This window comes from Sorex fumeus, unplaced genomic scaffold (assembly GCF_029834395.1).
Source record: "Sorex fumeus unplaced genomic scaffold, SorFum_2.1 ptg000067l, whole genome shotgun sequence".
Classification (NCBI taxonomy): Eukaryota; Metazoa; Chordata; class Mammalia; order Eulipotyphla; family Soricidae; genus Sorex; species Sorex fumeus.
Window position 1 is genome coordinate 3182984 of NW_026606124.1, and position 25595 is coordinate 3208578.

Genomic DNA, 25595 nt, shown 5'->3' on the forward strand with positions numbered 1-25595 from the left:
TGGACTGAGTTGCATGTCCCTGAAGGCAAAGGATATCTTGATGTCTCTTCTTGATTGCCTGCCCTGACGGGGTCTCACTACCCTGTGTGGGGGAAGAAAACTGCCTTTGTCTGGAACTGGAATCGCCTCCCCGCCAGCCCTCCTCCGAGCCAGAGCTGGCTTAGCCCTGGGAAGAACATGCTGCCCCCAACAGCTGCCTCCCTCCTCGGCCCCTCCTCAAGCTGCAGCCTGTTCCTCAAGCTCTAAGGGGGCAAGAGGTGGAGGACAGGGAACGGGGCGCAGGATGAGACAGTGATGAGCACATGGCCAGGGAGTAGGAGGGAGCGAGTCACTCATTCTTCCCTGGGAGCTGAGCCCCGCCCGCCAGGCCTCCAACCCACAGTCTGGGGCTGGGCAGCACCTGTGTGTGGGTGTTGGCTGTTCCTTCAGGCACCATCCAGAGGATGGCACCCCTGTGCTCCAGGCCTGCGTGGGGCAGGGGCAGCTCTGCCTGGCCATCCTCTCCTGGTGCTTGCTGGGGGGCTGTGCACCCCCATTCCTAGACCAAAACACACCTTGGACATTTCCTGCTTTGTGATTTTGTGGGGGAGGGGGGAGTTGCTTCTGAGGTGTGTGCAACTTTGTTTTGGAGGTACAACTGGACTCAGAGCCAAGAGGTTGGTGGGAGAGTGGTGAGCACTAGAGCAGGGAGTCCTCTGAGTTCTCCTTGCAGCTGTTCCCCTGGTTTTGGGTTCCTTGCTCCACACTCTGCTCCCTAGACTTGGGGGATTCTGGTGCATTATTGACATTCAAGGGCCTCACGGGGGTGATATGGAGGTCCTGGGCTTCTAGGGATATTTCTCAAATTCTGGGGGTGTTACTGAGAGTCTGGAGGGGCTCTGCGGGACCAGGATCCCTGGGGCAGCTTCTGAGGAGTGCTTTCCCCTTTCCTTTGAGCATCTGCTGCCACTGCCCAAGGCACGCACGTGGCCCTTGCTCCTGGACACCAGAATTCCTCCGATTTAATCAAGCTGAACAAAAAAACACGGGCAGGAAGGAAGCCTGTGCTGGGCCGGAGGCCTTCACAGGCTGCCTCCTGACGAAGGGGCCGGGCCAGCAGCCTCGTCAGCTCCCACAGCGAGCAGGCGTGGCCATTGTCCTGGGCTGCTCCTGAGTGCTGGCCTCTGCCTCATTTGAATGGACCCACTGACTCCCCTTCTCCCCACTCCAGAGACCTCCTCTTAAGACCATTGCAAATGCTCCCCCGCACATGCTGCCTCCTCCAGGAAGCCTCTGGCAACTGATGCTGCCTACGTCCCCCACCTCTGCAGCCCATCTCCCTCAGCCTGCCATCTCCTGCCCATCCTTCCCAGGCCCACAGCTGGTCTCTGAATCTTTGGATGGGAATCGGGACCCCTCTGGAGAGCCAGCCTGGCCGTGGGCCCCCAGGCTTTGGGAGATTTCCAGAGCCCTGGCTGCTGGCTGGCTCTCTTTTAGGGGCAGAGAGGGATCACGGGCACCTCCCTAATGCTCCCCTTGGCACACCCCAGCAACAAACTCTTCTAGCTTCAAGCTGGGAAGGTACACTGGGAATCACAAGTTAGGGTCCTGTCTCGGCCTGAGCCATGCGACCCCGCAGTAGCCCGGGAGTTTCTGCCCCCTCCACCTTCTGATCCTTCAAGAGTAGATGGGGCGTGTGAGGAGTGGGACAGGGGGTGGCAGACAGGGCGGTCCCTGGGCCTTGGGGCTCTGCCTAGTGGGATGGTCACGTGTTCTTGGGCTGCGGAGTCATTGAGGCCAGCAGGTGGGTCTGAGGGGGGGACCAGACTCCATGACCCAGGCTGCCTGGGTCACCGCATCCCACTGCCACAGAGAATCGTGCTCCATGCATCTGGCCCTGCTCGTCCTTTCCTGGCCTTCCCTGGCCAGGTTGCAGGGACCAGGCTTCCTCCTCCACCTATTGTGCCCTGCTCAGCTGTGTCACAGAGGCTGTCACCTGCTTAACACTGTGTTCTCATCCTTGGCATCTCGCCTGGAACCTTGTCGGTATGTGGCCAGTATCTGTGGGATGAAGAAAAGCATGAAAAAAATGAATGAACGAATGAATGAATGAATGAGTAAACCATGCCAGGAGACACCTTGGCCCAGACCTGACCCCAATTACTGCAAGTTTTCTTTAAGATAAGGTAAGAGAAGCTGAAGAGGCTGTCGGCGATCCACTTCCTGCTCACAGTGGGTCCCAGTTCTGTCCCTGGCCCTGCATCTGGTTCCCTGAGCATCATCCAGAGTCATCTTTGAGCACAGGGCCAGGATGAAGCCCTGAGCTGATTTGCTGACTGTGGCCCCCAAATCAATTTAAAAAAAAAAGCTAATTTGGGGGCTGGAGTGATAACACAGTGGACAAGACACTTGCCCTGCAGGCAGTCAACCCTGGTTTGATACCTGGCATCCCATAGAGTCCCCCAGGAATGATCCCAGAGTGCAGAGCCAGGAGTAATCCCACAGCATAACTGTGTGTGGCCCCAAATCAAAAATGAACAAAAACCAACCAAACAAAATCAAATCAGGTAAAAATTGCTTGCTCCCTAAGTTGGGTGTGTAACTCTCTGGAGCCGCAGGGGATTCTGGACCCTGGTGTAGAAGCGGTGGGCTCGGGGGCAACTGGACGGAAGAAACCGGGGCACAGCAGTGCTGGCACAGGATAGATGCAGTGTGGAGCAATGGTCGCCGGGACACACAGTGGCTTACAGAAACCACCTTTGAAGCTCTGGGCCAGGCTCTGTGCAGCTGCGGAGGGAGGAGGAGGAGGAGGAAGGGCAGGGGAGGAAGAGAAGCTGAGTTCTGCCCTCTGGAAGCTGACAGCCAGTCCCAGAGGCACCCCAAATCCCTGGGATCAGACTGGCGGTGTGAGAGCCTGCACTGCATTAAATAGCGCCTCATCCGTGCTGAGTCAGCAGACAGGACAGGCAGCACGGGGCGGGGCGGGAGCCCTCTTCCAGGAATGGGCTCTGGGAGGGAGAAGCCAGCCTCCCACCCCAGCCCCAACTGCTCGGGCTCCCAGGAGGCCCCTGGGCTGGTCTATGGCATTGAGTGGAAGAACAATTAGGCCCCTCTGAGCCTGCCCTATACATCCGTCTGCTGGGAATAGGCTGGTCCCCCCACTCCCATCCTCACCCCTCCCTTTGCCTCTGACTTCTCCCTGACCTCAGGGGCTAAGGAAAGGAGCTTCCTCCAGGAAAGAAGTAAGCATGGTGGGAGTGGGAGCGTACACACTCATACACACAGAGTCACACAGTTACATCGTGACACATACAGTCACATAGTTACACATGCAGAGTTAGACAGTTACACATACAATCACACAGGTGCACACACAATTACACAGTCACACTTACACAGCTATGTTGTTACACATGCAATAATACAGTTACATACACAGTCACACAGTTACACACACTCACACAGTCACACTGTTACACACAGTCACATACACATACAGTCACATACATCCATAGTTACACAGTTACACACAAAATCACACAGTCACACACAGTCACAGTTACACATGCAGAGTCATACAGTTATATACAGTCACACAGTCACACAATTACACAGTCACATACACATACAGTCACATACCTCCATAGTTACACAGTTACACACAAAAATCACACAGTCACATAAGTCACAGTTATACACACAGTTACAGAGTCACACATTCAGTCTATAGTTTCACACACAGTCATAAACACCTACACAGTCACACAATCACACATACAGTCAGAAAGTCACACAGGTACACACAGAATCATCAGTAGACACAAAAATCACACAATTACACCCAGAACCACACAGTTACACACCATACCCTCACACAGAGTCACAAAGTTACACACATACAATTACAGTCATACAGTAATACACACAGTCACACAGTTACACACAAAGTCACACAGTTAAACACATACACACCATCACACATAGTCACAACTTACACATAGTCACACACAGTCAGGGTCACACACAGTTGCATACACAGTCACACAGTCACACAAAGTAATTAGTTATACAGTTAGCCACACAGTTACACACACAACTCAAAGTGAGTCACACAGTTACACACAGAGCCACACAGTTACACACACATACACTCAAACTGAGTCACACAGTTATATACAGAGTCACACAGTTACACACATATACCCACATACAGTCACACAGTTACACACATATACCCACATACAGTCACACAGTTACACACATATACCCACATACAGTCACACCGTTACACAGAATCACAGTGACACGCACTCACATAGTTACACAGTCACATGTCACACATAGAGAGAGTCACACATGTACACGTTCACACTCATACACACTCTCATAGACACACACCACTGGCCTGAGCTGTTTTCCATGGTGCTTGTGGCACACAGAACTTCTGGAACCTGCAGACTGACTGGTCTGTTGTCCCCTGAGCTGGGACCTCTCTCCCCCAGGGCCTGCCCAGTGTGGGCTTTGCAGATGTTCCTTGAATCTCTGTCCAGAATGAACGAACAAGCTTTAAAGTCTTGTGCCGAGCATGTGGCCCAGATTATACCAGAGCACATGTGCTGTGTACTCAAGGCCCTGGGTTTGATCCCCAGCATCACCTGACACAGGAAGACAAAATTCAAATCTTACAGGGGGCCAAGTGATAGCACAGAGGGGAGGGTGCTTGCCTTGCTTGTGGCGGACCTGGGTTCAATTCCTGACATCCTGTAGGACCCCCCGAGTCCACCAGGAGTGATCCCTGAGTGCACAGCCAGGAGTAAGCCCTGATAGATGTGGCTCTAACACACCGCCCCCCCTCCCAAAAAAGTCAAATCTTCTTGAGGTCTGAGCGTGTGGTTCAAGTGGAGAGCACATGCCTGGCATGTTCAGTGTTCTGGGTTTGATCCCCAGCACCACGTTCCTTGCCCCCTTGAGCTTTACTGAGTGTGACTCTGAGCACCCCCCACCCCCCCACCACCAGTGCCACCCACTGGGCCCTGAACAGCGTCTTTCCCTGTCCGCTGGCCCTGCACACAATGTAAAGCCCTGTCGACCAAATACCTTAGCTGGGAAGGGCACAGCCCAGGTCCCTTGGGAAGTTTTGCAGCCTTTGTCTGCATCTCGTCCCCTTCTGGCTGGATCTTGGATGGGGGTGTGGGGGTCGTCCAGGGGCGCAGAGAGAAAGGCTGGAGAAAACCCTTCAACCCCTCAGCCCTGGTCCTGCCTTCCCCACCCATCCCACAGCCCGGGCCCGACAGGACGCAGGCGGAGAGCTTGTGTTGTGAGTCTGGTTTGCGTTTAAGGGACTAATTTCCGCCTTGTGGGGGTGAGTTATCTCCTTGTGAAATCAAGCTGGAGAGACATGAAGCTTCTCACCAGCGAGACACGCAGCCACGCTGCTGCCTCCTTCATGGAAACCCCAGGGAAGGAATGGAAGGCGCCCTGCTCCCGCCCCCGCCCCCGCCCCCGGCCCGGCCCCGCGTGCCAGGATGCCAGCGCGTGCCCAGAGGCCCGGTGTGTGGGGCATGGCAGATGTGGTGGGCATAGGTGAGGGAGCGTTGGAGCCGGCGCTGGAAGCAGGTACGTGAGAGCAGGCAGGTGTGGGGGCTGCCGCCTCTGGAGCTGAGGCCTCTGGTCACTGAGGGAGCATGCCGACTGAGGAGCTGGGGGGGGGTCCCTGGAGGCGGACTGAGTGGGGGGAGGCCCTGGGGAGTTCACCCCCTCACGTGTGGAGCAGGAGGGGCGAGGGCCGGGCCTGGAGGGAGCCGCGGAGCCCGCCCACCCTTTCATCTCTGCAGTCCTTCCTCTGACCCTTCCTTGAATGTGTCTGTGGGTCCATCTGGGTGGGTTTGGGGAGGGGAGAGAAGGGGGGAGGTCTCTGCGGGCGGCGCTGATTGGACAGACTGTGAAAACAGGAGTCGAGGGGAGTGGGGGCCCGTGCACACAAACAGGTGCTCCCGGGCTCAGCCGCAGACCCTGAGGGACCCACGCAGGCGCCGTCCCCAGGCGCCGTCCCCCGGGATTACCCTCCTGCAGGACCAGGAGGGCCTCGACGGGAGGGGACAGAGGAGCCCAGCGGCCAGGCCCTCCTCCAGTGCCAGCCGCCAGCCCCAATCCTGGGAAGGGCCTTTCCCAGAGAGTTAAAGGCAAGAAAGTAACCTTTAGGACTCAGGAGAAACGTTCCTTTGTTTGGGTTTCTCTTTCTGGTTTTTTTTTTTCCCCCTAAGCCTCTTTCCACATCTGTACCAGCTTTTTCGCTTGTCCCGCCGGGGTCACAGAAGGGCCGAACCATGGCGTTGGCGCAGACTGCGGGGAACCAGACGGCCTCGGAGGCCTCGGAGGACTATTCTTATGGTAGCTGGTACATCGACGAGGCCACGGAGGGCCAGGAGGCCCCGACAGAGGTGTAAGTGCCCCCCACCCCCATCTCCACTGCCCTGCCAGCTGTGGGAGGGCCGTGGCCGTGGGACACAGGACAGAGAGCTTCCACAAGGTGTTTTTGCAGCTGTGTGCTGTGTGGCCCTTGACAAGCCTCTCCCTCTCTGGCCCTGTCCCTGGCTCTGTCCCACCAGAACAGCAGCTCTGGGGTGTCCCCTGCAAAACCCCCACATGAGGGACTCACAGGGCCAGACTGGCCCTGGGGATGAAGGAAGTCTGCCCTGCCCTCCAGGGGTCACCGGTCCCAGTGGGGAGCCTGGCGGTTGTTTTGTTAACCAGGGTCAGGCCCTGGCCAGGGGAAGACCTAAGGAAGAAAGGGGGTGGGGGGTGGAAGCAGCCGCTGTTGTGTTTGGCGGCAGAGGGAGGCCCGGCTGGACACTGGGCCCAGACCCTTTCTTTGTTTCGTCTGAGCATCCTGCAGGGAGCTGGCCTGGACGCCCTGAGAGGCCCCTGGGGTGGGGCCCCTCATTCTCCCCTCCTTGTTTCTGACTCAGCCCCTCCCCCAGCTCCCTGCTCTGTCTCCGGGTTTGGGGGAAAGGTAAGATGGGGGGCGGGGGTTGGCACCAGATGCAGATGTGTCCACATCTGTTCTCCATCACCCCTGAAACTGGAGAAGCAGGAATGCTCGCGTGCCTCCCCAGGGGCCAGGGCCCGGTCACCCGGCCGGGAGGGTTGGGGGGAGAACCCGGCGCTAGGCACCTGGACTACAGCCGTGCTGGCCCTGAGGGGGCCCCCCACCCCTGGTAGCCTTGAGAGTGTGAGAGTGAGGGTGAGGGGAGCCCAGGAACCCGGGAGGACCCGGCTGACCTAGGTCAAGGTCTTAATCTGCACCTGTGTCCTTGGGTGCCCGCGGGGCTGGGGCACGGGCTGGGCTGGGAGCCAGCGGCCAGCTCTGTGCTGAGGTATGTGGATGGGGCCTCAGAGGAAAGTTGGGTGCGTGGCCCCGGGGGCCGGTGGGAATGTGGGTGGTGCTGAGATTGTGCAGTCCCTTGGGGCCCCCGCCCCCTCCCGGTGCAGGGAAGAATGAAGAGGATTGTTTGAATCCACTTAGCCTAACCCCGGCCTGCCTGCCTGCCCGCCCCCCCATCAAAGGCGGGAACCGGAAGTCCTGGAAGCTGCTCAGGGGAATCCTGAGGAGATGAACTCCGACTCACCTCTGCTCTGAGCCATGCACCGCAGGGAGCCTTGAGCCGCTCCAGGCCAGTCCCTGGGCCTCTATGTGCTGCCCAGCTGGGGACAAGGACTGGGACAAGGACTCCGACTCCTGGTCCCGTTCATGGAGCCCCACGTGCTGGTCCAAGGGAGGAGGTCGGAGAGCGAGTCTGATGGGGCTGTTGCTAGGGTGTGGATGGGTCTGAAAACTGAGCTGTTCTGGCTGCCCTGCGGCGTCTCTGGTCAGGCCTGTGCCTAGCCTGGCCTGCATCCACTCCACCCTTAGCCACAAGCACTGCCCACCAGAGCCTGGGGATACAGATGGGCCGGGGCAACTGTCCGGGGTGGGGTGGGGGCTCACTCACCTCTGCTCTGCAAGTGTTCTCAGACCCGCTGCAGGGACAGTGAGTGTCCAGAATGGGGACCCTGGACCACAGCTGCCCTCCTGCCCCAGAGACCCCAGACTATAGCCTTCCCCCCGCCCCAGAGACCCCAGACAACAGTTGTTCCTCTTGCCCCAGAAACCCCAGACTATAGCCACCCCCAACCCCAGAGACCCATCCTGCTGTCCCTTCTGGTCCGGCCCCTGCCCACCTCCTGCTTAGAAGCACATGTAGAGAGGCTTGTCTTACTCCTTCTCCTTTTGGGGTCACCCCACTGCACTGGCCTCTGCCCTCCCAGTGCCCACCACCTGCCACAGCTTCCTGGACCTCCTGTGTTTGCCACTCATCCTCAGCCTCCTCTTGGAAGAAGGCCCAGAACCCCACAGTCATTGGAAACTCCCTCTCCTCTGCTCCCTCATGCCCAGACAGTCCCGGCGTCCCCCTGCACTCCCCCAGACGCTGCCCTGCAGTTGTCACTGCCATGTGAGGGGTCCTTTGAAAATGCCCAGAGCTGGGCCTTTTGAGGCTCAGAAATGGCTGCAGGAGTGGGGACTCTTGCCACTCTGCTTCCCTCCCCAGGGAGCTGTGGCGCCACTGAACCCTGGCTCTGCTGCTCTCCAAGCCCATTTGGGCAATACCCTGAGCAGAGCTCTCTCCTGGTCTGTAAAGGGGGACAGTGCCCTCACCTCTTAGGGACCTGAGCTCATGCAGGGCACCAGCGGTGCTGTGGCCCTATAACCAGGGGTTTCTGCTGTTTTCATGTCAATCGAGTCCCCCACAGCCCTGAGCTCTGTCCTGCTCAAGCTCCCTTGCCTGTGTCAACCTGTTTCTTGCTCAGCCTTGGGGTCTGGGCGAGCTGAGGGCCTGGGTGATCTCAGCCACATTCCCTACCGCCTGCAACCCCCCTCCATCCACTCATCCCCCCCCCTCGGTGCCATGTGCCCTCCCCTTCTTTACCCAAGGAGATGCCAACTGACTTCCAGACTCACATCCCAACCTACCCCGTGGACACCTTGCACTCGCTTTCCTCTGTTTTCCTGCTTAAAAAGATAAATGTGGGGCTGGAGCGATAGCACAGCGGGGAGGGCATTTGCCTTGCACGCGGCCAACCCGGGTTCGATTCCCAGCATCCCATATGGTCCCCTGAGCACCGCCAGGGGTAATTCCTGAGTGCAGAGCCAGGAGTAGCCCTTGTGTGTCGCTAGGTGTGACCCCCCTGCCGAAATAGCGAAAAAAAAAAAAAGAATGCGTCTTGAGAAGACGACGCTGTCTCAGGCGGGCGGCATTGCGCTTCCACATCGGTGCGCTCATGACCATTCTGTCCCCTCCCAGGCCTAGTGTGCGTCCATCACCAGGTAGCTGACCCTTTCATTGCATTTGCTCACCCCCAAACCCTTCCCCTCTGGTAACCACCCATCTGTTCTCTACATCTGTTTCTTTCGTTTGTTTTCTTTCTACATCTTCCCCATGAGTGGAATAATATAATATTTGTCCATCTGACCCACTTTGCGAAGCATAAGACCCTCCAGGACCGTCCAAGTTATTGCAAATGGCAGAATTCCTTCTGCTTTTAGTAGCTGAATGGCATGCACGGAGCTGCCTGCACATTTTTCTCTAGTCAGTCAGCAATTAGGTTGTTTACTTTGGTTTGTTTGTTTTTTGGTTTGAGGGCCACACACGGCTGCGCTCAGGGCTTACACCTGCCTCTGCACTCAGGAACCACTCCTGGTGGGGCTCAGGGGACCACACTGGATGCCGGGGATCGAACTCAGATTGGCTGCATGCAAGGAGAGCACCCTGCCTGCTGTACTATCTCTCTAGCTCCTGCTTTTTTTTTTTCCATTTATTTCTTTTTGAGCCACATCTGGCGGCGCTCAGGACTTACTCCTGGCTCTGCACTCAGGAATCACTTCTGGTGGGGTGCAGGGGGACCCCATGCCAGGGATCGAACCAGAGTCTGCCCTGTGCAAGGCAAACACCCCCCTCCCCCCACTGGCCCCTTGTTTGCTTATCTTGACTGCTGTGAATAACGCTGCTGAGCCCAGAGGGGCACCTGGATTTATAACCTAATATCTTCCTCGTGTTCAGATCAGAACCCAGAAGTGGGTCGTTGGAGCAGCTGGCGTTTCTCCCGTTAATTCTCCCCAGGGAATCACCAGCTTGTTTCCCACGGTGTCTGCCCCCAGTTTGTGCTCCCAGCAGTGCCGGGGCTTTCCTTTCCTCCACTTCCCCTCAACACTTGTGGCTCCATCTAAGCCATGTGAGGAACTCAGACAACTCAGCAGGACCCTGAGTGGAGGTTTCATCAGGGAAGAATGCGGACAGCCGCGGGAGAGAACCTGGGTCGGCCCCGTGCAAAGCAAGTGCCCTGCTGGCTGCGCTGCTGCTCTGGCCCCAATCCCACATCCGCCCCGTTTTTTAAAAATCAAGTTTAGGGGCTGGAGCGATAGCATAGCGAGTAGGGCGTTTGCCTTGCACGCAGCCAATCCGGGTTCGATTCCCAGCATCCCATATGGTCCCCCGAGCACCGCCAGGAGTAATTCCTGAGTACAGAGCCAGGAGTAACCCCTGAGCATTGCCGGGTGTGACCCCAAAATAAAAAAATAAAAAAATACAATAAAAATAAAAATCAAGTTTAGGGGCCACACCCAGCAGTATTCAGGGCTGTTCTTGGCTCTTTGCTTAGGAGTGAACCCTGGCAGTGCTCAGGAGACCAGATGTGCTGGGTTTCGCACCAGGGTTGCCGCTGACACAGCACATGGGATGCGAGTACTCTCCCTCCAGCACTATCTCTCTGGGCCCTCACTCCTGCGTCCTTGAGCCTCTCCTGTGCCCCTCTGAGGTCAGGTCCCTGGCCCCAGCCTATCAGACATCAGTCTTACATGGCCTGTTTCTGTTGCTCAGGCCTCAGACTGATATTTGAGGGCCACGAGTCTCAGTCACGCTGAGTTAAGAGGTGGGGGGAGTGAGGCAGAAAGACAATCTAGCAGGCAGGGCGCTTGCCTTGCACGCAGCTGACCCGGGCTTGATCCCCAGCACTCCATATGGTCCCCTGAGCCCCACCAGGAATGAGCCCTGAGCACTGGTAGGTGTGCCCCCCCTTCACACTAACGAAAGAGATAGTTGGTGGGGGTGGCCCTGGTAGTAACGGGTGGTCCCCTAAACAAGCCCCGAGAGGCATCCACGGGGCAGAGTGGGTCCTCTTTGGGGCAAAGGGTAGCAGGGGCACCTGGAGCAGGAACCGTTTGCTGAGCCTGCCTGGGTCCAGGTCCTTGGCAGGGAGGGGGTGCAGACTGAGAGGGCCCAGAGTGGTGGCCCTGAGCCCAGGCCTCTGCTGACCTGAACCCCATCCCACACGCTAGAGGAAGAGAACTGGACATGTGGCAGGAGCCCTTCCCCCCAGGGGGTAGCTGAGCCCCACTTTGCCTTGGAGAGTGGCTTGGGAAGACCCCCCCCTCGCATACCCCCAGCATGAAGCCCTGCTTCCGGGGCTCTGCGATGCACGTTTTGGGGGAGTGAGCTCGCTCAAGGGGTCCTGGCCAGTACTCACGGCGGCTCCGAGGCCCCTGAGCTCAGCCCAGGTCTGGGCATTTCTCTTCAGCTGAGAGTGCTAGGATGAGGCAGGGGTGGGGGTGGGGGTGGGGGTGGGGGCATCCTGGAGGAGGCCTCGGCTGAGCACGGGCTCGGGGATGTCTTACCCGCTCTGCTTTGCCCTTCAGTGGGCATATGACTTGGCTGGGGCGTGGACCCTCACTGCCCTCATCTTTTCGTTGCCTCCTCCGTGGACCTGTCTCTGAGCCCAGCTAGGGAGTAGAGAGAGCTGGAGCACTGCCAGGGCACGGGGATCCCCTGGGATAACTAGAACAGGGATTCCTACTTAGGTCTATGCAAGGAGCAAAGCTTGATGGCTCATGAGCCCTGAGCACTGTTAGGTGTGCCCCCACCCACACCTAGTGTGGCCTGGATGTCAGCCCGCACTTTGGGCAGTGCACAGCCTGTTCAACTGCACATAGAAACCTTTCAGTGCAAGGGAATCAAGAGGAGATCTATGTTCCTTCCGAAGATGAAAGAAGGTCATCCTAGTGATGGCACAGGGCAGATTTTACAGCGAAGAGTGGAGGACACATGACAGGACCAAACACTCAGTGGCTTGTCTTGGTCAATACGCAAAGGCACAGTTCTGTGACAAGGTCTGTGAGGCATGGAACAATCAGGAGGGCTTCCTGGAGGAGGAAAGGGGCAAGAGAGCAGGCCTTGAAGGAGAAGAGGAATCTGGGTGAGAAGAAAGAGGGAATCAGGATTGACCAGGCCACAGGCTTCTCTTGTGGGGGCAAGAGACCCTGGGGAAGTCTGAGACGGTGGGAGTGGGCGAGGAGAGTCAAAGGGTGGAGGCTGGGTGGTGGGTGGGACCCAAGGTCTCTGGATCCCAAACCCCAGCCAAGGCCTGATGCAGTCTTTGCTTCCCTGCAGTCCTGTGCCCCCCTGCCAGCACAGCGTGCCCCCCGGCCTCCTCCATGCCTGCCTGGCCCTGCTGTCCGTGAGTCTCTCGAGTTCTCTGCCCACTGCTTCCTGGCGGGGTGGGGGTCTGTCTCAGGGAGCCCCAAACATGGGAGGGTCTCTGGGGATCAGGGCCCACCTGGGCTCCTGGGGAGGCCCCCAACCCACCCATACTGGCCTTTGCTCCCCTCCAGGTCCTTGGGCTGCTGCTGCTGTCCGTGCTGGTGCGGCGCCGCTGGCTCTGGCCCCGCTGTGGCCAAGGCAGACCCGGACTGCCCAGGTGGGTGGTGTGCCCAGCGCCCCCACTCCGGGGCCCAGGTCTCTAAATGCAGGCCTCAGGGACACTCCCTCCATCTCAGCCTGGGGAATGGCCCCACCCCTACTCAGCTCTCCACAGTTAGAGGGAGCCCCTCAGGGGTTCTATTCCAGGCCCCAGGGGCACAGAAGCCCAGCAGGACCCGGCCCCAGGATGTGTCCCCTCAGGACATGGTCACCCTGCATCCCCCCAGGTGCTGGCCCATGGGTCCTCCCGCTCCCCAAGGTGAAGTCATGAGCCAGAACCGCCCGCACCCATCTCCTCCACGCCTGGACCCTGAACTAGGCCTGCCTGGGGGTGGTACAGAGGTGGAGGCAGACTGAGGGGTTGGGGGCGGGGGACTGTCCGGGGCCCAGTGCCCGCCATCTGCCCTCTTCCCCAGGGCCACGCCCAGGCCGCAGCCGCTGCCCCAGGATGTTGTGACTTGTGTGTGCTCTGAAGCTCTGCCAGGGCGGACAGGCTCGCGTGGGGGCGGCTGCTTCCTGGCGCATCCAGGGCTGTGTGTCCTGTCCCCCGTCCACCCCCCGCCCACCCCCCGCCCCGCACAGTGCTGGCGGACACTCCCAGGACCGGCTCATCAGCCCCCACAAATACTTGTGGAACGGGGGGGAGACCACGTCCAAGTGTCCCTGGCCACAGATGGACCTCCCCTGTCTGCCCAGGGGCAGGGCAGAGGTGAGGGGGGCTGGGAGGTGGGGGTGGGGTCTAAGGAGATGCCTTCTGCCCCCTCCCTGTCCCAGCCCCGTGGACTTCTTGGCGAGGGACCAGCACCGGATGGTGCCCGCCGCTGTCTTCATGGTCCTCTTCAGCTCCCTGTGTTTGCTACTCCCCGAAGAGGCCCCGCTGCCCTTCCTGAGCCGTGGGTCACCACCCAGCCCAGGTACTGAGTAGCCCGAAGGCCCGTGCGGGCAGGCCTTACAGAGGGCCAGGGACACCCGTCAGCTAGACTCCCTGCCAAGCCAGCTGTCACCGTCCCTCCCACACGCCCGAGCTCCACCGCGGGTCCCAGCCAGTGTCCATCACCTTCTCTGCTCCTTCTGTCCTGCTGGTGGGCCTGGAGCCCAGCCCGGTGTGAGGAAGGACGAGGACATGTCAGCTCTGGCTTCACCTAGACGAGTGTCACCAAGAGAGGCTGCCCCTCGGGGCTCCGGGGCTCACAGTGACAGCAGCATGTGGTCCTGACAGCTCTCCCACCCCCACACCCCCCCAGCAGTGGAGGATGTCGCGGGTCTGAGAAGGGGACGGGAGGTTGTAGTGACTTCATCGAGTGCTCCTCAGGCACTTCAGCCTGGCTAATGGACTGCCATTATGTCCATTTTACAGATGGGGTAACTGAGACTCCAAGAGGTAACTCGCCCACAAGCACAGAGCCTGCACGTGAACCCAGGGCCTTCCTTGCAGGAGGGTGTGGAGCTGGAGGGGCTGGATGGGGACCCCTAGGCTGTCCCCCACCCCTTATGTGTCTCTCTGCTGTCTCGCTGCTTTCCAGGGCCCTGGAAGATGCTGGCTTTGCTCTACTACCCTCTTCTCTACTACCCGCTGGCCGCCTGTGCCACCGTTCCACACAGAGCTGCACACTTGCTGGGCACCACGCTGTCCTGGGCTCACCTCGCAGCACAGGTGTGGCAGAGAGCAGAGTGTCCCGAGGCACCCCAGGTGAGCCAGACACCCCAGGCTGTGGACGTGGGGAGCCTGGGGGAGACAGCCCGGCTCTTCCCATCTGTGCATGTGGGGCCAGCTCTGCCTTCTGCTGGCACTGGAGCCCCTGCACGCTGGGCTCCGGCAGGGCCAGGGGCAGGGCAGAGGGAGAGCACAGAGGAGGGAGAGGACGGCTGAGATCCCCTCACGCCTCACTCCCCTCCCTAGGAATGGCAGTGCAGTAAGAAGACTTGTAGGGGGTGTGGGGGCAGGCACAGGGAATGGGGGCGTGGGCTTAGAGGCTACAGGCCAGGTATGGTGATCTGAAACCCCGGCTCTGAATCCAGCTCATAGCTTCACTCCCTCATTCAGTCATTCAATGAACACAGTCCAGCCACGTTGTCAGTGCTCGCCGGGGCAACCTGGCGCTAGGATTTGACGGTGAACGAGACAAAGACTCCGGCAGCCCAAGAGCTGCCCATTCAGATGGGAAAAACATGACGGAAACAAAGAATCAAAACACTAACCAAGCGGTCCTGGGGATGAGCTAGGACGGAGCAACTCTCGTCCCAGTGCTCTGGGGTGGCAGAGACTTTTTGGTGCTTGCTGAGAGCAGAGACTGGGTTGCTCTTTTGTCCTTGTGTGTATTTTCTGGGGTTTACACCAGGGCTTACTCCTGGTTCTGCACACAGAGATCACTCCTGGTAGGACTGGCGGGGGGACCATATGAGCACAGCGATTGAACCCATGTTGGCTGGGTACAAGCCAAGAGCCCTACCTGCTGTACTATCTCTCTGGCCCCGGCCTTTTTTGTTTGTTTGTTTGGTTGGTTGCTTTTTGGGCCACGCCTGGCAGTGCTCAGAGGTTATTCCTGGTTCTGGGCCCAGGGATCACTCCTGGTGGGGCTCAGGAGGTCATACGGTGTGCCAGGGATCGAACCCTGGTCAGCTGCATGGAGGAGACCAGCGCCCTCCCTTCTGTGCTCTCACTCCGGCCCCTCTTTTATGTTTTGTGTGTGTTGCTGGGAATCCAACTAGGGGCCTCATGAATGCAAGGCCTGTGCTTGACCTGAGCTGCTGGGGGGGACCTTCCTTGGCTGGACTCCACCACTTCCATCCCGCTGCTTAAGACACTCCACAGCAACGGACTGAGAGAAGGGGCCGGCCAAGGCACGGTCCTGATGGCCATAGACAGAGCAAGGTCTCCGTCTCGGCTTCAGGGGCCCATGTTCAATGCAGCAGGGATGTAGGGACATGGAAAGTGGACGTCTCCCATGTCGGGTTCCACTCTGGTCCCCGGGGCTGGAACATTTCATCTCCTTTGGCTTCTCTAAGGGCCGGGAGCCTGGGGGGTGGGGGGATGAGGGGGGCAAGTGGGGCATTTCCCATGAGTGCCAGGTATGTGAGGGAGGGTCTGGCACCTTGCCTTCCCTTGGACAGAGCCTGTGTGAGGGCAGGGGTGGTGGGTCCGGGTGTGGGGTTGCGAGAGGTAGGTTACAGGAGCAAGTGTGTGTGTGTGTGTGTGTGTGTGTGTGTGTGTGTGTGTGTGTGTGTCCAGATCTACAGGTATTATTCCCTGTTGGCCTCCCTGCCTGTCCTGCTGGGACTCGTCCTGCTGAGCGTCTGGTACCCGGTGCAGCTGCTGAGGAGCTTCAGACACGAGGCCAGAGCGGGCTGGAAGGTAATGGGGCCCCCTGCCTCATGTTGTCCCACTGGTCATGCCCGGGTGGGGCCGAGCACAGAGCAGAGGCCAGTGTTGGCTCTTGCAAGGGACCAGAGTCTCCCCTGCCCAGGGCTACCCGGGGAATCTCAGTAGCGAACTGGGTCGGGAGATGGGAAAGCCACGGGTCGGGTCTGAAGTACCGAGGAGCAGCACAGGAAGCATAAGCTTTGGGTGTCTTGGGCGCCCTGCAGAGGCTGGCCTGAGTCCCACGCGCCCACAGCAGCACCATCTCAGGAATGCATGCTAGGTTGGATAATGTCTAATAAAGTGAGGGCTAGGAAACCAGAGGCAGGTTCAGGAGGACTTCCTGGAGAAGGCAGCCTTTGGCAGGGAGGCTCTGGACGGGGTAGAGAATAAAGAGGAGGCACCGCAGGCATAGCAGAAGTCAAGGAAAGGGTGAAAATGGGGTGTGTCTGTTCTGCCCATGCCTGGTTCACGGGGCTGGGCAGGTCTTAGCACATTACAGACACAGGAGATGTTTCTGAAGTTCTGAATGGCGGAGGAGGAGGGCAGGTGGGTGGGTGGACACGTCATGGCAGGGAGGATTCTTGCAAGATATGATAAGCTCCTTGAGAGGCTTCAGCATTACACGTGCCAGGCCCTGGGGTAGGGGCCCCGACTGGAGCCCACTGCCCTGGTTCTGACCTCAGGAGCGGCCCGGGCTGAGCTGGGCAAGCTGGAGGCCACATCTGATGCTCATGGGGTGTGCCCAGGCCAGGGGGCGCAGTGGGGGTGATGCCCACACTGTACTGCTCCTCGGGGCCTCAAAGGAGAAGAAGCCAATCAGGACCAAGGACCCAGGCCAGTGTTGGTGGCTGGATTCCAGGAGGGGAAGTGGCAGCCGTGGAGGTGGCCTCCCAGCCTGCAGGACAGGCGCCAGCTGGCAGCTGCTGTGGCCTGCCTGGTGTCTGGGACCCAGGGCTGGGGCGAGCAGAGCATCGAGGTACCTTGTGGTGGGTGGTCCTTAGGGACTGAAGATGAGAAGGTTGGGACCCTGTCCTGGGGGGGTGTGGGGTGTGGTTGGAGCTGCTGGCATCTCTCCCTTCCTCACTTGGATGTCCAGTGCCTGGTCCTGGTGGCCACTGCCCTCCTCATGCCCTCTCTCTTCTGGGGAGTCATCACCCATCTATTTTGCAGCTGGCCCAGAACCCCACTGCTCTCCCGCAGGGCTGTCTCACCCTCTTCCCAGCAGGCCTCTGTCCTGGAGAAGCCTGGAGGGAACTGTGTCCCCACCCTAGCCATCGCTGCCCTGAAGCCCCGAGGAACACGGCCAACTTTGGAGCTGACCCGCCCTGGCCCTGGCCCTGCAGCAGGCGCCATGCCCAGGGGATTCCCATCATCCTGGGGCCTCTGCCCTTCGGCAGGCGGTCGGCAGCCTGGAATGTGGCTTAGACATAATCCCGTGCCCTGGGCTCAGCTGAGGCGGAGGAAAGGAGCGGATCTGACCCGGAATGGCCCCGTCCTGTGCCATCAATGACTGGGATGTGCTCAGGAGACAGAGACGAGGGACCTGGGGGATGGAGAGACACCCCCCACCCAGCTCTGAGGGTGCTCACAGGGCAGCTGAGACACGGTTAGAGGTTCTCATGCTGGAGTTCCAGGACCCCCACCTTAAGTCCACCTTCCTGTCTGCCACAGTGGCCACAGGGCGACCCGTCTGAAGTCTACCTGAGGACCCTCCTGGGTGGGAAGAAGCTGGAGACCAGGTGAGGCTCGAGGCACCCCTGGCGGGGATCGGTGGAGACCCACGGAAAGGCTGCGCGGGGGGTGGTGGTGGTGTCTGTTTCGAGGGGCTGGCATGGGAAATAAGGTGAGCAGAGACAGGGATGGACAAACGGGGGCACGTGGGGGCTTCTTCTGAGCCCCCCACCCCCGGCCTTTCTCTCGGCAGCTCACACAGCACCAAGCAGGGCTTCCTGGCCCAGTTCCGGGGCTGCCTTCGACGCTGTGCCTATACTCCGCAGGCAGGTAGGAGGGTCCTCGAGGAAGCGAGACCCCCGGGGTGGACAGGTGACCCCCCTGAACAGCTGCAGATGGAAAACTCCTTCCTGATTCCCCATCCTGGGCAGCGGGCGGAGCAGCCCCAGTTCTGGCCCCAGGGAAGCCCTTGGCTTGGATGGTGCAGGGGGGCCGGGTCTTTTCTGGGCTGGGGCTCTCGGGCCAGGGATGCTGGCGCTCACATGGCCTGCTCCTTTCTGGGTCTGCAGGATTCCGACTCCCTCTGAGCCTGGTTCTCTCCGCCACCCTGATGGGGACGGCCATTTACCAGGTAGGTCCTGCCACTGGGCTGCCATTTGTCATGGTAGCCCCTCCCCAGGCTCAGCCCCACTCTCTTGGCCACATAGTCGAGATTCCTCCTCTTCCTCCTCCTCCTCCTCCTCCTCCTCCTCCTCCTCCTCCTCCTCTCCCCCCCTCCTCCTCCTCCCCATCCTCCTCCGCCTCTTCCTCCTCCTCCTCCGCTTCCTCCTCCTTCTCCTCTTCCTCCTCCTCTTTCTCCTTCTCCTTTTCCTTCTCCTTCTCCTTCTCCTTCTCCTTCTCCTTCTCCTTCTCCTTCTCCTTCTCCTCCTCCTCCTCCTCTTCCTCCTCCTCCTCCTCCTCCCCTTCTCTTCTTTCTCCTTCCCCATCCCTGTCTCTGCCCCCTTCTCCTCCTCTTCTGCCTCTCTGAGAGTGGGAAATCCCCTGTGGCCAGGTCAGAATCTGAATCTGAGCCTCCGTTCAGGGACGATGCTGGGCTTGGCTCTCTCCCCGTGGGAACACTGAGTATTTGCTGTTCTGTGGTGTGGACAGCTGTGCTGGTTCCTGGATAGAGAGGAACAGACACACGCTCGGGTTCCTGGAACATATCCTCGTGGCCCCTGGCTGATATCAGCCTCCGGGGGGCACAGAGCCTGGTGGTTAGGACTTGGGGGGCTGTCCCATCTGTTCCCCAGGGGCGAGGAGGCTGCCGAGGGCAGCTCAGGAGAGGCTGACCTGGGCCTGGCGGGCCTGCTGCCAGCACAGCCGGGCGCCTCATTCCTGGGCCTTCCAGGTGGCTCTGTTGCTGCTGGCGGGTGTGGTGCCCACCGTCCACAAGGTGAGGGCAGGCGTCGACACCGATGTGGCCTACGTGCTGGCCGGCTTCGGCATCGAGCTGTCGGATGACAAGCAGGAGGTGGTGGAGCTGGTGAAGCACCACCTGTGGGCACTGGAAGGTGAGACTGCCCGCTGGGCCCTGGGCTTTGAGCTGCCCGCCCCCCCCCCCCCCCGGAGAATTCATGCTAGTGAGCATGTGGGCGCCTCCCTTCCTCTCTGACTGCTCCATCCTCAAATTGGGGTGACCGGAACCTCCAGTCCCAAGTCCCTGGCCTGGGGGGTCATCTCAGCAGCCCCTTGTGCTTCTGAGGTGACTCAGCCCCAGCCCTGCACCTGCGCCCACCTCCAGGTTGGAGAGGAGCAGCACTGTGGAGTATGGGGGTTGTGGGGACAGCACTGGGGCCTTTGCGGGGTGAGGGTGGGCGCTATGGCAGGGACGTGGCCAAGGACTGCAGTGAACCCCAGCGGAGGTTGGGGGTGGGGTTGGTGGGGGCACATGTTTTCAATCCCCATCCTTGCCGGGCCAACTCCTTTCTCCTGCTTGAACAATGAGGTCAGACCCAGGAACTCAGGATGCCCCCTGTGTGGGCCCCAGACTGCCCCCTTCCCTGCCCCCTTTAGCCTTGAACCCTGTGCCAGCCTCCCTTAGCCCCTTCTGGTCGCCATGGCAGACTCACGCACAGCAGCGTGGAGGGTGTGACTCAGAGCACGTGTGGGGCTGAGGAGAGCCCAGCCTCCCTGCATTAGAGCCAGGGGCTCAGGACTGCACCTGACTGCACCCTGGAATTCCCTGGGGTGCTTTCACAAAAACTGGGGCATTGGTTCCCTATCCAGAGGTCCTGACTTTTTAGACCTGAGTGCCAGACAGACCACAGTGGGTGGCTGACAGTGCCAGGAGCCCCCCCCCCCCCCGCCCACACACACACAAGCATCCTGCTAGTGCCTCCAAGGGCCCCCACTAGTCATCCCGCATTGGCCCGTGGGCCTAACAGGCCAGCGTGCTCCTGAGTGCCCTGGAGGGGCCTGGGCGACGCCCCGTCTGGTCTTCTGGGAAGGTCGCCATCTCCCTCCATCACGTCTCAGCAGTGCAGCCTAAGCTTCTGGGAGCCCCAGCCGCCTTGGGACCGCCGTTTCTCTGGGGGGCTGGGGTGCGAGGCTGCTGCGGGGTTGCAGACAGCCCCGCACCTGCTCGGCCAAAACACCAGGCTGGCTTACAGCCCCCGGGCATCCTCCCGGGAGGAACAGCAGGACACTGGGCATGGCCCGGAGGGGCAGGAGGAGGCTGGAGTGCATGGCGCAGGGCACAGGGGGGTGCCCAGCAGGCGGCCCTGCGCCCAGCCTCCCTTCTTGCCCCCTCCCTTCCTGCAGTGTGCTACGTGTCCGCGCTGGTCCTGTCCTGCTCACTCAGCTATCTGGTGCTGACCCGCTCACTGGCGGCACACAGGTCAGTGCCAGCTGGTGCCGGAGTGCTCGGGAGACAGGTGGGAGTCCTTCGTGAGGCCAGGGGGCGGGGGGGCAGCCGTGGCTCTGCAGGCCCAGGTTTTTTTCGAGTCCACCTGCCTAGCCAATCCGGTCAGGCAGGGTGGACAGTCTGTGATGTGGCTGCTGCAGGGTGGGCTGGGCCCCTGGGCAGGGGTCCCTGGGGTGGATAGTGCCCCTGGTAGCTGTGTGAGCACAGGGAGGGAGACCCTAGGCTTTGGGGGGAGGGGAGGGGAGAGGGGTCACTGAAGAGATGATGAGAGGATGCTGACTTGCCCAGCCACCTGGTAACCAAGCGACAAGGAGAACTGAGGACTCTGAGCAGAGAAGGTTCTAGATGGGCGCAGGGTAGGAAAAAAGGGGAAGGAGGGCTGGAGCAATAGCACAGCGGGTAGGGCGTTTGCCTTGCACGCGTCTGACCCGGGTTCGATTCCCAGCATCCCATATGGTCCCCTGAGCACCGCCAGGAGTGCAGAGCCAGGAGAAACCCCTGTGCATCGCCAGGTGTGACCCAAAAAGAAAAAACAAGGGTGGGGAGGAGGTGTCCAGAGACTCATCTGCATGCCCCTGTGCCCATGTCAGGCCTCAGGGGTTCACCCCAGGGGACTTTACCCCCAGGGGCAGGCCCAGCTGAGCAACAAGGGAGGGGCTGAGTCTCTCCCCCTGGGAACTTGCCTCCTGCCCCAGGGGCTAAACTATACTCCCCCCCCTCCCCCCACACACACACCTGCTGCTTTCTCACTTTTCTGACTGGGCTTGGCTTGCTTCTGCCTAAGTTTCCCTCCTTCCACGCCCCCACCCATCCCACCAACTTAATCTTATTCACCCTTTAAGACTCTGCCCAGGTACCCCCTCCTCCAGGAAGCCCTCCTGACACCTCAGGGCCGGTCTGTGGTCCCCTCTGGGCTGTCAGAATCTTGGCTGTGGGTGGTATTCAGCCTGGGAGTTCCTGTGAGTGAGCCTGCCTCCCCCACCCCCACCCCCAGGGTCAACCTGCGAATTCTACACCGAGGGGCTGCCTTGGCGCTGGGCCCCCTGGCGCAGACCCCCTGCCCCTCCCGCCAAGCCATATTCTGCTGGATGAGCTTCAGCGCATACCAGACTGCGTTCACCTGCCTGGGTGAGTGTCGCTTGACCGCCCCCCCCTGCTCAGCTGGCTCTGGAGGGAGAACTCAGCAGGGCCTGGCTGCTGGGGGGGGGGTCTCTTTCTGGGCTGGGGCAGGATGGAAGGTCAACCCAGCCTCACTCCCCAGCCTTCAGAAGCTCCCTCAGGGGAACAGAATGGACCCTGTGTGCGACTGAGTGCATACAGAGGGGACCCCACGCTGCTATTTCTTAGGGAAGCAGTGAGGACAGTGAGTAGGAAGTAAAAAGTAGTGGTGTCTGGGAGGTAGTGAGATCCCCGTCACTGGGGGTATGCAAACAGGCTACACCGATATGGGGGGGGGGCGGTGTTCAAGCAGACCCTAGAATCAGAGAGATAGTATAAAGGCTAAGGCATTTGTTCACACACAGTCGACTTGAGTTCAGTCCCCTGAAAACCATTAGGAGTGATTCCTAAGCTCAGAACCAGGAGGAACCCCTGAGCACTGCTAGATGCTCCTCCCTCCCCCCAAATGGGGGTGGGAGTTGAACTAGATGAACTCCCAGGTCCCCCTCAGTCCTGGTTTCTCCCTGAGACGGCAGAGGGGGCAGGACTGATGGCGCCCCGCTGGTCCTTGGGTTCTCACCTGAGGTGAGAAGGTGGCCAGGAGCAGAGGGAATTTCTAGCTCCCAGCGCGTCTGCAGTGCTTCCCCTCTCGGCTACCTTATTGCACACCATCCACAGCACCCCCTGGCGGCAGGTTCTGGGTTCTAATTACCAGAGGGCAGCCCTGCCCCAGGGACTAGAGCAGCTGGGAAAAGGCCTTTGCAAAGCACGTGGTGGTTTTCCAAGGAGTCATCACAACAGCCCCTGCCTGGGAGCGCGACCAGCTTTCCAGCAGGACCTGACAGCAGGTCTCACAGCGCCCTGAGTCCTTGACTCCCTGAACCTGGGCTCCCACAGGCCCATGGTGCTGATGCCTGCCCGGGCCCTCGCTCCACAGGGCTGGTGCTACAGCAGGTCATCTTCTTCCTGGGGACCTCGGCCCTCACCTTCCTGGTGTTCATGCCCGTGCGTTATGGCAGGAACCTGCAGCTCCTCCGGTCCCTGGAGTCCTCGTGGTGAGACAGGCAGGGCACCAAGGCTGCAGGGTGTGGGGGGACCCCCGTCAGAGGGGCCTCCCTGCGTCACCGTCTCCCGCCCTCCCGCAGGCCCTTCTGGCTGACCTTGGCCCTGGCCGTGATGCTGCAGCACCTGGTAGCCCACTGGGGCTTCCTGGACACTCGCCACGGACACCCGGAGCTGACCAACCGGTGAGACGGTTTCTGGGCCCCCTCGGACCCTCCGTCTCTTCTTCGGTGTCTTCCTTTCTGCTCCCTTCTCTCCCCACTGCTGCGTCCCCCTTGTCCTCTCCGGGAGTTCGTAAGTCAAAGAGAGATGATCCCTGTCCAGCACAAGTCAGCTCAGTTTTCCGTACACCAGTCGGGGGCCAGAAACCCCCTTGGGAGCTGCTCCTGCTTGGGATTCAGTGCCACTCTCCGCTGCCCCCTCAGATCCCAGTCCCAGCTTTGCAGGGGAGCCACTAGGAACGGTATTTTCGCATGAGAGGGCCAGGCCATGGGAGCATATTGGATCTGGGAGGGAGGGAGAGGACAAGGGACCCAGAGGAAAGGAGGGAGATGGAGTCTGGAGGAGACCCTCAGCTTCACAGCCCCTCCCCGCTGCTGGCGATGCCTCAGTTTCCCCTCTATACTAGGGTGCGCAAGGCTGTCATGAGGTGATGAGGGTGGGCGTGGCGCTAGGTGGGTGCATGGTGTGCCCCAGAAAAAGAAAAGGATGAGGCCAGGGAGAGCCATAGTATAGCAGGGAGGGCGTTGGCCTTGCACGTGCTGACCGGGGTCCCATATGGTCTCCCAAGCACCATCAGGAATGATCCCTGAGCACAGAGTCAGGAGTAAGTCCTGAGCACTGCCAGGTGTGGCCCAAAGAGGAGAGGAGAGGAGAGGAGAGGAGAGGAGAGGAGAGGAGAGGAGAGGAGAGGAGAGGAGAGGAGAGGAGAGGAGAGGAGAGGAGAGGAGAGGAGAGGAGAGGAGAGGAGGAGGAGAGGAGAGGAGAGTAGGAGGAGAGGAGAAGAGAGGAGAGGAGAGGAGAGGAGAGGAGAGGAGAGGAGAGGAGAGGAGGGGAGGGGAGGGAAGGGGAAGGGAGGGGAGGGGAGGGGAGGGGAGGGGAGGGGGAGGAGAGGAGAGGAGAGGAGAACAGGAGGAGAGGGAGGAGAAGGTGAGGGGAGGAGGGGAGGGGAGGAGAGGGGAAGGGAAGGGAGGGGAGGGGAGGGGAGGGGAGAGGAGGGGAGGGAAAAATGGCTGTCCCAGGGGATGTGGGGGCCGTCGACCAACTTAGGGGACCAGCCCCCGTCTCCCCTCCCAGGCGTGCCCTCTCTGCTCTCACCTTCCTGTTCTTCCCCATCAACGTGCTCGTGGGCGCCATGGTGGCTGCCTGGAGGGTGGTCCTGTCCGCCCTCTACAACGCCGTCCACCTCGGCCAGATGGACCTCAGCCTGCTGCCTCCCAGAGCCGCCACTCTCGACCCCGGTGAGGTCAGGGGCTAGGGGCGGCGGGGTGCTCAGAGGGGCTATGTGAAACCCACTCATGGCTGTGGGGTATTGGGGGGATGTTCCCATGTGCCCCGGGGTGGTACATGTGGTGGCCGCTCACAGGTCCACGAGCGGGTGGGGGTCCGGTCACCACCCATCCAGCACTGCCCCTCGACCACCCTTAGGCTACCACGCCTACTGCAGTTTCCTGAAGATGGAGGCCAGCCAGTCGCACCCGGCCGTGGCAGCTTTCTGTGCCCTGCTTCTGCGAAGGAGGGACCCCCAGCTCCCTGCCAGCCCCCTGGACAGACTCCAACCAGGGCAGGAAGAGGAAGGTGCGTCCGTCCCCTGGGGAGGGGGCTCTGGGCCGCCCTGCCATCCCTGTCCAGCACATGTGGAGTCCAGGAGAGGACCTGGGCAGTGCCCGTACGCTGTAGGGGAGGAGAGTATGACCCTGTCCACTGTCCCTGTCCACTGCCCCTCTCCGGCCCCCTCGGCCCACCAATTCCCGGCTCCTGTGGGGAGTCACAACCCAGTCTTCGCACAGAGAACAAAGCACTTGCCTGGCTCAGAGCCCTCAGCACCCAGACCCTCCCCGCTCAGGAGCCCCTGTCTCTCCCGTTCTCCCCCAGCCCTCCTGCTCTCAGGATCCTGTGTCCCCCCAGCCCCGCTCTCAGGAGCCTGCCGCCCTGCCCTCCGTGCTGTGGGCAGAGTGGGTGGTGAGGGGACAGCCCTGCCTCCATCCCCTCTACCCTACCCAGGACGGCTACCATGCCTGCCTCCTCCCTGCGCCCCTCCTGGCTCCTGGGTTGCCAGCCTTCTCCCTGCCAGACCTGAGGCTGTCCCCCTGTGCTGCGGTCTGGGTGCGGGGCGCTGCTGTTTGCTGAGTGACTCACTGATGCTCTTGCCTTCCAGGGATGCAGCTGCTGCAGTCCAAGGCCCCGGGGGGCCAGAGGGCTGCGTGCAGAGCCCACCGCAGCCGAGCCCGCTGGGGCCTGGCCTACTCGCTGCTGCGCAACCCGGCACTGCGGGCCTGGCGGAAGCCCGGGCCACTGGGCAGTCGGGCAGGGGTTGGCGCTGGGTCCTGAGAAGGGCAGGGCAGAGCCGCTGATGGAGGCCCCGCCTCCTCCCCACTCGCCCCTGTCTCAGCACCAGCCGGTGGGGGCAGGTTGGCGGGAGAAATCAGCCCCCTGTGGACCTGGGGACCGG

The 25595-nt window shown here is 60.5% G+C and overlaps 1 protein-coding gene across 1 annotated transcript; it reads left to right on the forward strand.

Annotated features, from left to right (window-relative positions):
* The first annotated feature begins 6299 nt into the window (after positions 1-6299).
* STRA6 (signaling receptor and transporter of retinol STRA6) lies at positions 6300-25474 on the forward strand. The gene is made up of 18 exons (XM_056128734.1): positions 6300-6421; positions 12459-12525; positions 12680-12765; positions 13542-13681; positions 14125-14148; positions 14291-14457; positions 15997-16119; positions 17800-17867; positions 18053-18129; positions 18369-18430; positions 19190-19352; positions 20602-20677; positions 21699-21832; positions 22800-22917; positions 23008-23109; positions 24221-24384; positions 24572-24721; positions 25302-25474. The coding sequence occupies exons 1-18, from the start codon at positions 6306-6308 to the stop codon at positions 25472-25474; spliced, it is 2010 nt and encodes a 669-aa protein (XP_055984709.1). The 5' UTR covers positions 6300-6305.
* The last annotated feature ends 121 nt before the right edge of the window (positions 25475-25595 follow it).

Bases quoted from the DNA above. Each gene is read 5' to 3' on its own strand.
- STRA6 (XM_056128734.1), top strand. From the start codon at position 6,306: ATGGCGTTGGCGCAGACTGCGGGGAACCAGACGGCCTCGGAGGCCTCG. The intron at 16,120-17,799 runs GTAATGGGGCCC...TGTCTGCCACAG, and splicing joins AGGCCAGAGCGGGCTGGAAG to TGGCCACAGGGCGACCCGTC. The intron at 18,130-18,368 runs GTAGGAGGGTCC...CTGGGTCTGCAG, and splicing joins TGCCTATACTCCGCAGGCAG to GATTCCGACTCCCTCTGAGC.